The sequence below is a fragment of the Gadus morhua genome, chromosome 6, assembly GCF_902167405.1.
Source record: "Gadus morhua chromosome 6, gadMor3.0, whole genome shotgun sequence".
Classification (NCBI taxonomy): domain Eukaryota; kingdom Metazoa; phylum Chordata; class Actinopteri; order Gadiformes; family Gadidae; genus Gadus; species Gadus morhua.
Window position 1 is genome coordinate 5442623 of NC_044053.1, and position 15579 is coordinate 5458201.

Genomic DNA, 15579 nt, shown 5'->3' on the forward strand with positions numbered 1-15579 from the left:
GTATTCCCTAAAATTCACTTAATTTGTTTAATTCAGTTTAATTATCACAAATGAAAAACAACCCCATTTTCTTCTTATATTATAATTATACTGTAAAAAGCTGGCCTTGAAATTACTTGTAAATAGGTTGGGAGCGCTGATCCCAGAAACACATTCATACAATGTTTGGAATCAAATGAAATAACATCCCAAGACAAATCTATCTCCAGCTTCGTTTGGGTAGCCACGCGTAATCACTGGACGAGCAAACCACCAGAGCTTCCTGAATACCCTAGAGGGTAGGATACCTTCGGGTTGTGGCTACAAACCCGAGGTCTGTGTGGATTAGCCGGTACAGTACACCCAGACGTATCCTCTGAATACAGATGAACCACGCTCCATAAGTGACCTCGCACCCCGCCCGACGACAAACAAGTTTGCCGTGTTCAGAGCCATCATCAAACACACAATATTTGCCTACCAGTTGGGAAAACCAATTATGTTTACTGTGTACCTTGCCGGCAAGAGACATTTCAAAGATTCCACACTCAGAAAATATTTCTTTATTTTGTACCTTGGCGGATGAGATTTCTCCTCATCTCCTTCTCCTCCGTGCTGGGGCAGAAAGTGTTTGAGCACCACCATTCCCCAGGGGGGTCGCTCGGTAGCACTTGAAGTATTTGAAGTATTGCGAGACTAAAATAGAGCCAACAGCTGGGATTTGTTCCCTTCAGTTGTAAGAACAAAAGCTCACCTTTATTTAGTTCCCTCCCTCACTCTGTTAACATCTGCGACCTTGGGAGCAGGCTTCCATGACCTTGCACTTCTCTGTTCTAACCCCCTTCATCCTGCAGAGCTTGGAACACGCACGGTGTTGTGCCGACCGGGTTCTGAGCCCCAAAGTCCAGTAATCCTAACGAATTTAGGGAGGGGGGGGGGTCTACACGTTACGTTAGCTTTAGAACCAAAGGCCAGCATAGAGTTAATCAGTTATTGATCAGTGTGTTTACAGCAGGTGTGTGAGGCTCCTCAACCCGATGTTACAAGAGCGTTAGCCTTTAGCAGTGTTAGCATGTAGCTCTATCTAGACATTAGCTGTGGCCACGAAACAGCGTTCTGATACACTAACAGCTTCTCCAGCTGCTACTGTGCCAACAAGCGACTAATAAATTAAACCAAGAAAAGCTGAAAATAAACCTGAAGGAAATTGATAATATGGAGGTAAAAAATAAAACATTATATAATAAAAAACAAATAAAACATACTTAGTAACACACCACAAGTCCATGAGTCCACGGTGATATCGGCAGAGATGCTCTGGTGTCGGGGGGGCGGAGGAGGAGTGAAGAGGGGGTGGGGAGGAGGAGCTGAGGGATGGGAGAGGGTGGAAGAGTAGAAGGGAGGGGGAGGGGGAAGAGGTGATGGGGGGGGGGGGGGGGGGGGGGGGTTGTGGAGTTGATCCCCTCCTCCACATCCTGCTTCTGCTCCTCCAGGAGTCGTAGGAGGGAAAGGGTTCGAGGTGGGGGAGGGCGAGCCGGCAGGGTGGGGACCAGGAGCCCGGCTGCGGAGACCGGCTGGCGGAGTCTGGTTGAGTTGAGGACGAGGAGAGCGCCGTTCCTCATAGTCTGGTGTGGCAGCCTGTCGCCTCAGGCTCTGCTGCTGCTGCTGCTGCTGGCCTCGTTGTCACGGTGATGTCAGGGCGGGCGGGGCCTCACTGCGGGGGCGTGTCGCCCTCGATCTGGATGCCGTTGTGTTGCAGCTGGGCCCGGAGCAGGGCGTTCTCACCCCTCAGCTCCTCGACCTGCACGACACAGAGCACAACACAGCTAGCTCACCTGGCGGCGAGTCATCAAGGGGCTGCGCTATGACGATGCTACGTCAGCGCCCCGCTTCTCTCTTCATTGAGCTACACGGCGCAGCACTGCTAGGCTAACGGGTTGCACGGCTGAAACGCGTTGGTCCTCCTCGCTCCTCCAGGAGTTACGAGGACCCAGACGGAGGGAGCTGCTCCTTCTGCTGATGGGACCGGGAACCACAGACTCGGAGAGCGCCTAATCCTCGCCATCCGCCGACAGGTGATGAAATGTGGCTTGGCAGCTCGCTCTGGGAAAACACTTAACTGTCATATTTGAAAAAGGTCTTTGCAGAAGGACCCATCAACTTATTACGAAGTGTCGTCTTAGAACTAATGTTTTGTTTTATGTTTGTAGATGTATGAAACTCTCGGGGGAAGGGGACGGTAAGAGGGGAGATGTGTTTAGCGAGCGGCCGCCCGTCACGCCAGTAATACTTGCCGTCGGTCATGCTGATGGCTAGCCTAGCATGCCACCTTCTGTCTGTCGTGCTAGCTGCTAGCTCCATGCCACCCGCTGTCTGTCATGTTAGCTGCTAACTCCATGCTACCTACTGTCTGTAATGCTAGCTGCTAGCTCCATGCCACCTTCTGTCTGTCGCGCTAGCTGCTAGCTCCATGTCACCTTCTGTCTGTCGCGCTAGCTGCTAGCTCCATGCCACCCGCTATCTGTCATGCTAGCTGCTAGCTCCATGCCACCTGCTGTCTGTTGTACTAACTGCTAGCTCCATGTCACCTTCTGTCTGTCGCGCTAGCTGCTAGCTCCATGCCACCCGCTATCTGTCATGCTAGCTGCTAGCTCCATGCCACCTGCTGTCTGTTGTACTAACTGCTAGCTCCATGTCACCTTCTGTCTGTCGTGCTAGCTGCTCCACGCCACCTTCTGTCTGTCGTGCTAGCTGCTAGCTCCATGCCACCTTCTGTCTGTCGTGCTAGCTGCTAGCTCCATGCTACCTACTGTCTGTCATGCTAGCTGCTAGCTCCATGCCACCTGCTGTCTGTTGTGCTAGCTGCTAGCTGCTGGCTCCATCCTACCTGCTGTCTGTCTTGCTAGCTGCTAGCTCCATGCCACCTGCTGTCTGTCGTGCTAGCTGCTAGCTCCATGCCACCTGCTGTCTGTCGTGCTAGCTGCTAGCTCCATGCTACCTGCTGTCTGTCGTGCTAGCTGCTAGCTCCATGCTACCTGCTGTCTGTAGAGCTGGTTGTCCGTCTGGATGCGCTCCATCTCCTTCAGGTCCTGCGCCAGCTGCTGGTTCTTCTTCCGCAGGTCCGTGATGTAGTCGCACGCCTTGGAGAGGATACCGCCTTTACTCTGAAAACAGGAAGTCAGGGGTCAGAGCGGGGAACCGCGCAGGAAGTCGACCATGGCTGGGCAGGGGTGTGGTCTCACCGCGCCGGTCTTGGTGCTGTCCAGCGTGCAGTCGGGGATGATCTGGGACAAGCTGACGATCCAGTTGTTGATCTTGTCTCTGCGCCGCCGCTCCACTACAACACAAGCACACGCCGATTTAACCTTTTATTTAGGGGTGGGAATCTCATGGCACCTCACGATTCGATTCCGATTATGAGGTCAAAGATTCGATTCTGAAGCGATTATCGATGCAACAATTTTTTTTATTTACATTTCCATGCCTGATTTTCAGAAATATATATATACATCTGAGTTTGCTACTCAAGAGTTTGCTAATCGATTCCTACTTTTATGATGATCATTAAAGACATCAACAGATGAATTAACTTATCTAATATTTCATAAGAGAGAAAGCGTCACAAATATGACTTTCTATAAACAATGCAATAATCAATGCAGCTTGCATTATAACACAATATGGAAGCATGCAAAAAATAGGTTTCAGTTTTATTTTATTTCTAATCTTTCTTTTCCATGTCAATAAAGGAAAAGCTGCTCTTGATTTAGAAGGAGTTCTTGTGTCTGGCTGTGAGTTTGCGCGCATGCTATGCATAGGCTGAAATCGCAATCGTGTCAAGACAAATCAGATTCGCCAATACACACTTAAGATAAATTCAATAATTTTAAAATTACAAAAATTATCCCTATCTGGCGAACAGAATGTTGCAGCAGGCCAAAAAATAAATAAAATTAATTCTGATTATTCATTTATTTGCATCGAGTCAGAATCGTTCTAGCGAGAATCGCGATGCATCAAAGAATCGATTATTTTTCCCACCCCTACAGTTTATTGAACGTTAATAGAAACGTGTAACTAATTCTCGTCAGAAGGGCCACATGCCGAATTTAATCTAGAAAAGATACACCATGTATGTTGTCATAAACACCAGCTGGTAAGTTTTAATCTAAATCAAAAGTCTTTCGTTAAACTCCACACGTTAAACCCCCCCAGCCTGTTTTCATTAGCTTGAGTAAACTCCAGACAGCTCCACAGCAACCTCTGGTGGCCGTCCAGAGAACACCTAATCCTTCCAGATGGGAGGGAAGTGAAATCGCCTGGTGAATATTTACAAGACAAGCTGTTGTGTAGCTCTGGAGCTTCAAGCGTCATTTATAGCTGCCTTGATGTGCCCTCCCTGAATGGTACAGGCACTCCACGAACGGCGGTGAGTTTTATCGACGCCCGTTTGTCATAGCGATGCCGTGGATGTTAGTCCGAGGACTCTGCAGGTGGAACTTCAAAAATGTCACAGGTGCGCAACTGATTGCTGGACGAACTCGCCGCGTTTGGGGGGGCCGTGACACTTGGTCCCCTTCGGCGACCCGCTTGTGGTCGGTGACCCAGTTGGAAAACCACTGATCTAGAGCACCAATCACGAACCTTCGTTATGTTGCGCTCTCCTCTTCTGGTCACGCGGGGTCCGCGCCCCCTCCATCTTCCTACGACCAGGAAGGAAGCACATTAAGGCCCAATCCCATTTCTACCCCTTCCCCCTCCCCTTCCCCCTTCAAAACAAGAGGGAGGGGTAAGGGGAAGGGGTAGAAATTGGATTGGCCATACAACTACAACTCCGTCATTAAATTACGTGAGCATATGAATGTTTATAACGACAGTTCTGAATATTCATAGTAGCCCTGCAGAATAAGGTGAAACTAAATACAGGTCCCCTATGATGCATAGGTTATGGTTAAGGTTAGGTATTGGTTTAGTTTAGCTAGATAACGGGTTAGGTTAGCCTCAGGGTCTGGTTAAGGTTGCGGTCTGGTGTTAATGTCCTGGTAGAAGAAGTGCATCATGGCAAATAATCACCACTGAACAGGTAACACAGTGTATTGGTATCTTATGTAGTATCCTTTACACACTAAAGAAGTATCTATTGTAGTGCCAATTAAATACTACTATAGTGATATCTTAATCACAGAAATGTAGTAGCAACATTAAATGTTTAATTGAACTATAGAAGAAACCAAAATTGGAGGTTAAGGCAAACTCAACTTCATGTCCAGACACTCAAAGAAACAAAGTAGAGGTCCAATGATATTACAAGTTAACACATGTAGAGGAGTTCACCTCAGGTCTCACACCCATCTGTAAGTCCCATTCTGGCTACAGAAGAGGGGACATATTTCAGCCTCGGAAAGGAACGGTAATAATTCAACAGGGGTTGTACATATTTGTACTTCCTGTTGCCATCTTCCAGGAGATAGCAACCTTACTGTTTCTTTATGCATCTAATGGCGTTTCCAGCAGATAATGGATTCTCCGGCACGCTCAGCCAAGACGGCGCACTACAAATACATCTCTGTTTAAGCACACAAAAAGCCTCCACACAAATCATCTCGGCTACGCCAGCCTGGCCTGGCCTGTTCAGCCACATCTCTGACATGGAAATACTTTTTGGGCATATTTGTGCCTTAGTGAATTACAGATTCACCCACATGCCCGGAAGAGAATTATGTGGTCAGGCCCGGTGCCCAAATGATGTACATTTATTGAGGTGGAACGACTGCAACTGCAGAATGTCAACAGCTGATATATCTGCTGCAATAACACATTAAGGACACTGTTGTTAAAAAGGAGCTTTTAGCAAGCATCTTTGATTCTCATTCATCACCAAAACCTCCATATCAAAATGCAAACACTTTCCTTGGAGGTGATGCCAACACCTTCCTGTAGCTTGATGCTAGCACCACCCGTTAGCTTAATGCCGTCCTTCATTGCTTAAACTTAGTCAGCAACAGAGCTCTAATCTGATTGGTTGGTTTGTCAGGTATATGCAGATGATTTAATAATTAATAATTTTTGTCCTCACCAGGCTGCATCATGTAGATCAGCGCCGTCTTCTCTGAAAATGTTATTAATCAAAATATAATTTAGGTTACTTGCAAAACAAATTGGTATTACTCAAATATCAACTATCAATTTCTGTAAATATAATTTAAATTACTCAAAGATCAATAACACTGCATTACAACATGAGATACAACTATACATGCATCAATGTATAATATATATATTTATATCACTAAAAATGGACACGCCTGTCTTATGAGGCAAGTTGTTTAACTACAGATTCATCTTTGTTCTTCTAAAAAAGGGGAGTTTGCTGGGTTAGCATTTGCTTTCTGTCGGGACACTTTTATTGACTTCCAGTTACAAAAGCTTAGCTCCTGCTCAATTTAAGGGAATTCACTTTAAATTACTTTCCAAAGATTTCCAATGGGCTACCTGTGATGCGTAGCTGACAGGTTAACCTCCACGTAGACTACTCAGCCAGGAGCAGCTGATAAGATAATTGCTTATATTATCAGCGGCGGCACATCACAGATAATAATAATAATAATCACAAAGCCGAAAATAGTGCGAAATTATGTTTCGCACTATTGTGTTTTTTGTAGACAAAATGCAATCTTGTTGTGTGGTTAGTTACTGGCACTTGTTTTGAACAAGACTTTTCGGAGCACATTCATTGGAACGCCATTAAAAGTTTATTCCCCTCACATGAACTGTAGCGAGGTAGATATAACCCGGCACATCGAGGGAAGCGGCTGACAGAGAGCGAACACTACCCCAGCGAACGCCCCTTCTGGACGCACGATGACGAATCCTAAACAACTCGTCGTCTGAGTCTGGGTAAGAAATGCACGCTCCAATTTACAGATATCTCAGCAGATCACTTAAATCATGCTCATCGTTAATGTAATACATTTAAAAAGCTGTAAATAGAAGGTTAATAAATAACAAACATGTTAAAATGAGAAGGATAGAAGATCACTCTGTAAACACTGAGACAGAATTCACTCCCAGGGTTAGGTGTATATTCCCAGCGCGCCCACCCATGCTCAGAATGCTTCGCTCCAATATTGTAAGACGCTTTGGCTAACTTCTTTTACGAGCTCAGAGTTAATTTAATTGCTGAGAACGAAATTTGCTCATATTGGAGGGACCAACAAAAAACAATGAGCCTCACTGACAATGAGGCTTGAGGAACGTTATTAACATTACTGACCGGGCTTCAGACATACCCTAATATTCTAGACCTTATGCCTCGAGGAATGTCACTGGCTTCTCAGTTGATTTGTTAGCTGTGGTAATTGGCATCATGTGACTCTAGCGAGGATGATGACGACGAGGAAGAGCAGGAGAATTACAGGGCTGAGGTGGTGTTTATTCATCACTAACGCCGCCTTCATCCCAGGGTCCTAAAGACAGAGGGGTTCCCCTAGAGCAGTCCCCCATAGCATTATAGAAGTAGTAGTATAATGCTACGGGTGACTGCGCTAGGGGATTCACATTCTCACAGGGAGAATGTGAAGTTGGTAGCAGTAGTATTATTAGTACAAAAGAATGTGGAATATGTCTAAGCTTAGTATTAGCAGTAGTATTACTCGCAGGGAGAACGTGTCAGACGTATTATCACTAGTACGACAGTACTAGACCAGCATTAGCAATAGTATAGCAGTATCATAGAAGCACTCACGGAGAGTACGCGTGAGACGTTAGGTTCCTGCCGGCAGCGGGGATGACATCAGACGGACTCATCATCACATAGAACTGACCTGGAGCGAGGGCGAGAGACAGTGAGTTAGAGCAGAGAGCGGGGGGGACACACAATGCCTCGTAAACGCGTGAACCTGGGGACAGAGAGCGAGGGACTTCACCTCCGGCCGGCGTCAGCGAGGGGTCGGAGGTCGCGTGGACATCGCTCACTGCCGCGGCGGGAAAATACGTGAAGCGCGCCTCCCCACCAACTGGGCTGACATCGCTGAAGGTGTTCTGGAGGAGGGGCGATACCACGCTGAGTGAGTGAGTGAGTGAGCGAGTGAGACTAAACGAGAGCGCGGGACACGGGACGTACCTGGGGAGCCCCGGCGAAGGTTGCCGTGGAAACGACGCTCACCGCCGTGTTGTCCCTCGTCTCCGGCTGTGGCTCCGCTACCGCGACGACGCGATAGGTCACCTGACCAAGGGGACGGATAAGACGGTTACTAAGAGCAGGGCCGGACGCCAAAGCTGTTCCTTTGATCCCTTGAGCAACAGCGGTATCACGAGAAAGGAGCCAGGGGATGTAGGACTGGTGTGGACCACTGAGCTGCTTCAGCGTCGTGACGGTGACGGCAACGTCGACCGTCGACGACCAATCACTTCCCTCAGACTTCGTAGCCATGACGTGGTGCGGCGTCATATATAACGGCATCATGACGTAATTGAAGAACTGCTCGATTACATATCCTGTTAGGCCGAACTGACGTAGCTGACGTATCGTCGCTGCCAAACATGATTCAACAGCCGATTAAGGCTTTCTTGTTTGAGCATTTTACTATTGGAACAGCAGGTAAGATAGAGATCCAGTTGAATAGAAACATCGGTGGGGAGCATTTTGTTTATTTGATGTGCTTGCATCATTATTGCAATTTCTGGGTTGTATCCTCATGGTTGAATGCACAAATTGTAGGTCGCCTTGGAGACAAGCATAAGATAGACAAATGTAAGGTAATGTAGTAGAGCCACTATGTGTTTTTGTAAGTTCTTGGGGTCATAGCCACTATTATGGCATCCTCTATCTCCTCGACGGTATCACACAGCCTCAACCAATCAGAACACTGGTGGCTTTTGGCTCCAACTAATGTCTACTGTAGCCAATTGATCATGTGATCCCCCCCCCTCCCCTCCAGCCGCATGACTGACATGTGATGCCGGCCGCCAGCCAATCCCGAACAAGCCTGAGATCACATGACCCACATCGCTGCATCAATTACCTCAAACCTTCCATCAAGTTAACGCATCCTTAAAACTCCTGTTGTACACTCACCAATCATGTTGAGACAGATGTTCTTTTCGTTTGTTTTCAAAAAGTAGTGTGTGTAGTGTGCGTGTGTTTCACATAAGCCTAATAATACAACATATGTATAGCATATATAATACGTCTACACAATAAGAGTAGATGAGTAGTCATGAGTGGCAGAAATGTAGAGGCAAGAAGTAAATGTCAACACCATAGCCGATACCCACTATAGTGACTATACATGTTAAAACTACATGATGTGCGTTGACACAGAGGAGTTCGACTGACAACTCTTCCTCAAGGACATAATCAAACTACACACAAACATGTGTTTCTTTATATTGATAGTCATATAAAAAGATAACTAACTACCTGCGAGCCTTCGGGGCGGAACTGGTACTGGATGTTGTGGTCGACAAACGCAGCCGTCTGCTCCTCTCCCACTGCACCGCCGAACACACAATACACACACCCGCGTTTAACTTGGTAACAAGGAAACTGTAAGTGACATGTGGACTATGGAATGAAGTAGGACTCAATTACCTCCAGATATGCCCACACCCTCCTCTTCTTCTTGTTTTGATTGGCTGCTGCGGGTTGGAAGTATCGATTAGTAGGAATATTAGATGTACAACACTTAACACTTAATAATAATAATAATAATAATAATAATAATAATAATAATAATAATAATAATAAAAAGTGTTACCAGTGATATCAACCGGTTGTTATTAATATATTTCATTACATTTGCTCATACGGTCTCATTCTATGTCCGTGAATCGGGAAAAAAAAAAGTCGTGACCTTTTCTATGCTTCTACTGTTCGAAACAAACTTTATGTTGCATACTGAATCCGAATTTATCTCCTCTGGCTTAAATACTTCTAGGTTAAAGTTACTTTCTATTTCCATAGCATGAGAAAGTGATCAAAACAAGTAGTAATCATTTTGTATTGTAAGTGTTTTCAAAGCGGGCCTAGTGTGTAACGTTAGCTTAGCATGTTAATTAGCCGCCGTGGCTAACATTGAGTTTACCTTTCGGTGTCCAGACTGTGTTCCTGTATATCCATCAGGGTTGGAGGAGAAAGTGATATTCGGTTCCTCGACGGGGATGGAAGTCGTGATCACGGGAACAAACACTCGGTCATGTGAGAGAGAGAGAGGGAGCGAGAGAGAGAGCCCAGGACACGTGAGGAGGGTCGGCTGGATATGAAGACAGAGGCGCTGATGGAGGAAGGGGGCGCTAAAGGGGCACTTCTGTAGAGGCGCTCTTCTTTGTCCGTCTATAAATATGACCATTTCGTCAGTAGGTAGTCTGGTCAGATTTAACACTCTGTTGAGGTGTTATAAGCACATTAAGCAACAAATAAATATAAAATATTTTACATTATTTTAATGTTCACTGCTAGTCATAAATATATATCATATATATGTTGAATCCACATAGCAGCTTCTATTCATTCTATCTATTTATTTATAATTTATAATAAAGAAACTCGAGTACTGATTACGTATTAGATAAAGCCCATCTCGGACAAATTTCGTAAGTTCTATATTTTTGAATGAATATTCAATAATTACCACTTATATAAAAATCCCCGTCTCAAGTTTATACTAAATAACATAGATCATAAATGTCAAGCAAACAGGACAAATCAATCAAATATGTCAATCTAGGTGTAGAATTGCCAAAATATATACATTAAAACACCTTTAATAAATCATTTTGTGTATTACAGTCAATCAATAACTCATTTCTACCACTACAGGGCAAACCTTCCAATGTGAATGAACCCCAGAAGATAATGAACTTTACCCCACATTGTGCGGAACCTTTCTTCTGGTCGAACTTGTTTCCAACAGAGATGAGAAGAGCACCACACAGATGTCATTGGCTGTGAGAGGAACGCGAATGTTTTTTTCCCCCATTTTGCTCAACTCCCATTGGTTGAGGCGAGAGGAGGACCTTCTAATATTTCCGACTTGCCAGCGGTGACCGATGAGCTAACCTTGCTAGCTGCTACACCGAAGTCTATAGACATGTCTGGCCGAGTTCTGGTTGGAGTCAAGAGGGTCATCGATTATGCCGTCAAGGTAGAGAAAATAATGAAATTAATCAAATAAACCTAGTCGGTGTGTGTGTCTGTGTCTGTGTGTGTGTGTGTGTGTGTGTGTGTGTGTGTGTGTGTGTGTGTGTGTGTGTGTGTGTGTGTGTGTGTGTGTGAGTGTGTGTGTGTCTCTCTGTGTGTGTGTGTGTGTGTGTGTGTGTGTGTGTGTGTGTGTGTGTGTGTGTGTGTGTGTGTGTGTGTGTGTGTGTGTGTGTGTGTGTGTGTGTGTGTGTGTGTGTGTGTTTAGTAACAACCTAATCATTGGTAACAAACCACTGATCGCTGATTTTCACTCTGTGACTGTCAGATAGTTAAAAGGACGTGTATTTGCTTCCTTGAGTTAACCACTTCAGTTGGGTCTGAAGAAAACGTATCTTAATTTAGTTGTTATATGTCAGTATAGGGATTAGTAAACTGAGTTACAACTCCTGTACTTTGGTCGTTACTCAATGTTTATTTGATGGCAGCTGTTCAGCCTCACCTCTTACCTGTCAGTTCAAATCTTTGAGGTGTGTGTGTGTGTGTGTGTGTGTGTGTGTGTGTGTGTGTGTGTGTGTGTGTGTGTGTGTGTGTGTGTGTGTGTGTGTGTGTGTGTGTGTGTGTGTGTGTGTGTGTGTGTGTCCAAGGTTCAAGAAGTGCTGCTCTGGTCCATCAGATAAATACTTATTTCAAGTCAAGTACATTTAATTGGCATAGCCTTGCCTTAATCATAGTTACAGTCTCAAAGGGTTTCACACAGTCCATACCTTTATGACAACCCCCCCCCCCCCCCCCCCCCCCCAATAAAGAAATGGCAAGAAAATAAGGTCTTTAATCAACAAGGAAGAAATCTTGCAGATTGCAGAGTGACTGTTGTTCTGTTTCAGATCCGGGTCAAGCCAGACCACAGCGGGGTGGTTACAGAGGGAGTGAAGCACTCCATGAACCCCTTCTGTGAGATCGCGGTGGAAGAGGCGGTCAAGATGAAGGAGAAGAAGCTGATCAAGGAGGTGGTGGCGGTCAGCTGTGGCCCACAGCAGGTCCAGGTACGTCCTGGGAGGCTGGGGTTGAACAACAACATATATTTATTTAGTTCATAGGGAAATGGTGATGGCACAGTATATCGCAGATTGGTTTGAGTTATTGTTTAATAGTAAAATGGTTGAATCTGTTGAATCTGTCTTTGAATATCGTTTGCTGGATGGAAACATTTTTATGCTCAGATTTTGTTTTTTTATATCCTGTTCAGTCACTTAAGACAGGTTAGTGTCACGCTTTTAATGTGGCGGCTGTTTATTGAGTCATTTGTTTTGGTTATTCAGCATTGCATGCTAATGAGCCACCAGAAGGCTGTCTTTAGCAGTGGACAACACAGTTTTCTCACCGTAGTCGTAGCACCCGTACACGACATAGAAAAGGGAGAAGTTAGTGTTAACTCTTTTTAAAGTATTCTCCTGTGCACTGTGGATTAAATGTTTCTGTTAATACCTTTTACACCGGATTCAGGTTGAGGTTTAACTTTTGATCACACAAACTAGGTACAAGCCGTTCAAGTAAAAAAAGCTGTCAGCCCTCACTTGTATGAGGCATTTTTCACTCGTATGAAGCAATAAATTAGCTAAATGCAAAGCGTGATGCATGGTTGTGCAGCACCATAACTTTTATTTTGTAGCTAGTAGGACTCTGATTGTATGCATTGATTGTTCTCAGCCTCTTTGGATAAAACAGTCTGCTAAACCTCTACATACAACTCCTGTACCGCTAACTATGCTGACCCTTGTACTTTGCTAGCTGTGCTAACAAATGCATTGTGCTAGCTGTGCTGTCCCCGACTCTGTTCTGGCTATGCTAATACCCGCTGTGTTCCACCAGGAGACGATCCGCACAGCGCTAGCCATGGGTGCTGACCGGGGCATCCATGTAGAGGTGTCTGCCAAGGAATACGAATCCCTGGGACCCCTGCAGGTGTCAAAGATCTTGGCCGCTCTCGCCAAGAAGGAGGAAGCTCAGCTCATCATCCTCGGAAAACAGGTCAGACTATTGGCGAGTTACTGCAGTGTGTATAAACCCTAGTGGGAAGACTCTAGTATAAGTGATCTAGTGTGAATACTCCAGTGTCATTACTCTACAATGAATACTGGAGTATGAGTAATCTAGTATCAATACTCTAGATTCCACTAGTATGAATGCTATCATAGTCAACATGCTAACCTTCATGTCTTATGGTGCCCATCTTTGATGTGTGTATTAAAACAGTTTAAATACGTTTTTTAATATTTAGTTTCTCTCTACAGGCGATCGATGGTGACTGTAACCAGACCGGACAGATGACAGCAGCCCTACTGGACTGGCCGCAGGTTAGCAGCCTACCCCTCCCGCATGAGGACCACGATATTCACTACCATTTCCTCATGTCGTCCACTATATAACCCCCCCCACTCCCAACCTGTAGTCCACTGTGACACCCCTCCTCCCCTCCTATACACCCCCATATATCCCCTCCATCTCGCCCTACCAAATTCTAACCCTGATCGGAGTAATGTCACGGCTGGGCCAGCAGGGGGGGTTGCTTATCCGTTTATGTTTATTCCTTGAACACCAAGGACTGGAAACATATTTCCATTAAACACATCCTGCAATTGTGTCATTATAGTTGAATTGCTGTGCAGTTAAAGTTTGACCCACGGATGATAATTTAACCATCATGCTTCAGCTTATCCGTCCGTCTGTCTGTCTCTTCCTGTATGTCTGCCTGCCCTTCTCTCTTTCTGGGTGTCGCCCTGTCTCTCTTCTCCTGCCAATCTGTCTGTCTGCGTGCAGGGTACCTTTGCGTCGGAGGTGACCTTGGAGGCGGGGCACGTGAAGGTGGTCCGGGAGATTGATGGCGGTCTGGAGACCATCAAGATCAATACTCCTGCCGTGTTGACGGCGGACCTCCGCCTCAACACGCCACGCTACGCCACCCTGCCCAACATCATGGTACTGACCCGCGCCCTCGGGTTCACATATTGAGTTGGTTACAGATGTTTAGGTTCTGGGATGATGTTAGAGATGGATCAAAACAAACGAGAGACAGTGAAACGCCCCGGTTTATCCAGAGTTCGGCACAACTGCCATTAATAACAGACGTCCGATTTGTGAGACTAGATATCATTAAACTTGAGATATATTAAGGCCCAATCCCATTTCTACCCCTTACCCCTTACCCTTACCCCTCCCCCTTGTTTTGAAGGGGTAAGGGGAAGGGGAAAGGGGTAGAAATGGGAAGAAATGGGATTGGGCCCCTTCCCCTTACCCCTTACCCTTACCCTTACCCCTTCCCCTTACCCCTTCAAAACAAGGGGGAGGGGTAAGGGGAAGGGGTAAGGGGTAGAAATGGGATTGGGCCTAAGTCTGTATGTTTCCTCTTTGTAGAAAGCAAAGAAGAAGAAGATCGCCAACGTCAAGCCGGCGGACCTTGGGGTGGAGCTGGCGTCGAAGCTGCAGGTGCTGAGGGTGGATGAACCCCCCCAGAGAGAGGCGGGGGTCAAGGTGGAATCGGTGGACGACCTCGTGGGGAAACTGAAAGAGGCGGGAAGGATCTAGGGACCCCCTGGGAACGTGAGTAGCAGACGGGACTACACCTGTCTTTGAGAAATACTTCTGTTGTGTTCGGCGATGTAAATGCTAACCTTGTATTTCTGACTCCTAGAGCTGCTCTGCACTCTGTCCAGTGCATGTTTAGCAACTAGTTTGTGCAGCGCTATCACTTTCCTAGTAGCTACTTAAACTGTTGTGTGCTTTTGGTCGTCCTCCACCTCGCCTACAAGTCGCTTTGGATAAAAGCAATTTTCAAAAAATTAAAAGAGCTAGATGAATAAATTATGTATTGTTGTGATCTGTCCTCAATACTTGCCGTTAATGGTAACGCACGTACTGTTGCCTGTGTTGTGTTTTCAGGGCACCTGAAGGGTCCGGTGGAGTAGCATTGCCGGGCTCCTGTTGCTCTGCAGGCGGATACACTCGCCTTTGGCGCCCCCTGCTGGATCAGCTGGAGAACGGCAGCGGTCCAACTCCTCCGCTGGACTCCTCCTCTGTCCCCTTTCAAAGACTCATCTCCTGTTGTTACTCTAGCGCAGCCCAGACTAACACCTCCCCTGTAACCTGCTGACAGCACGCTGTGTTCATGCTGTAAATGTAAATATGGGTCCAAACGGACACCTATGGGTTGTTAGCCCGGTCCTGCCACTCGGTACAACTAAACATGAAATTCTCTTTACCGCAAGCGCCTCAACTCCACATAGATTGTACAGACCTCTACGATGACAATAAAAACTACGGTGTTCTTATCCCGGCCACTGTCTTTTTCATTTGAGCATTTTAAACACATAAACCCTACAGTTCTCTCTTTCCTTGCCGTTATAAAATCCAATTTCGGATATCTGCTGACTTGGTTCAAAGCTACACATACAATTTACAGTCAA

General features: G+C 46.0%; 2 protein-coding genes across 5 annotated transcripts; one reads left to right on the forward strand and one right to left on the reverse strand.

Annotated features, from left to right (window-relative positions):
- Nucleotides 1-519: 519 nt before the first annotated feature.
- On the reverse strand, nucleotides 520-10275 carry usf2l (upstream transcription factor 2, c-fos interacting-like). 4 transcript variants are annotated; one of them, XM_030358391.1, is made up of 11 exons: nucleotides 10065-10274; nucleotides 9572-9618; nucleotides 9401-9471; nucleotides 8102-8203; nucleotides 7905-8019; nucleotides 7724-7802; nucleotides 6056-6088; nucleotides 4624-4682; nucleotides 3222-3316; nucleotides 3015-3143; nucleotides 520-1780 (listed from the first exon to the last, which is right to left on the reverse strand). In XM_030358391.1, exons 1-11 carry the CDS (start codon nucleotides 10097-10099, stop codon nucleotides 1691-1693), a joined length of 855 nt encoding a protein of 284 aa, XP_030214251.1. In that variant the 5' UTR covers nucleotides 10100-10274; the 3' UTR covers nucleotides 520-1690. The 4 variants fall into 4 exon arrangements, 3 of the variants coding, with proteins under 3 accessions (XP_030214251.1, XP_030214248.1, XP_030214249.1); XM_030358388.1 differs by lacking the exon at nucleotides 520-1780 and adding an exon at nucleotides 1787-2082 and having other exon boundaries at nucleotides 10065-10275; XM_030358389.1 differs by lacking the exon at nucleotides 520-1780 and adding an exon at nucleotides 1787-2082 and having other exon boundaries at nucleotides 9572-9615; nucleotides 10065-10273.
- Nucleotides 10276-10877: 602 nt separating this feature from the next.
- On the forward strand, nucleotides 10878-15445 carry etfb (electron transfer flavoprotein subunit beta). Its single transcript, XM_030358392.1, has 7 exons — nucleotides 10878-11123; nucleotides 12004-12162; nucleotides 12989-13147; nucleotides 13411-13473; nucleotides 13937-14095; nucleotides 14531-14716; nucleotides 15056-15445. The coding sequence occupies exons 1-6, from the start codon at nucleotides 11070-11072 to the stop codon at nucleotides 14699-14701; spliced, it is 765 nt and encodes a 254-aa protein (XP_030214252.1). The 5' UTR covers nucleotides 10878-11069; the 3' UTR covers nucleotides 14702-14716; nucleotides 15056-15445.
- The last annotated feature ends 134 nt before the right edge of the window (nucleotides 15446-15579 follow it).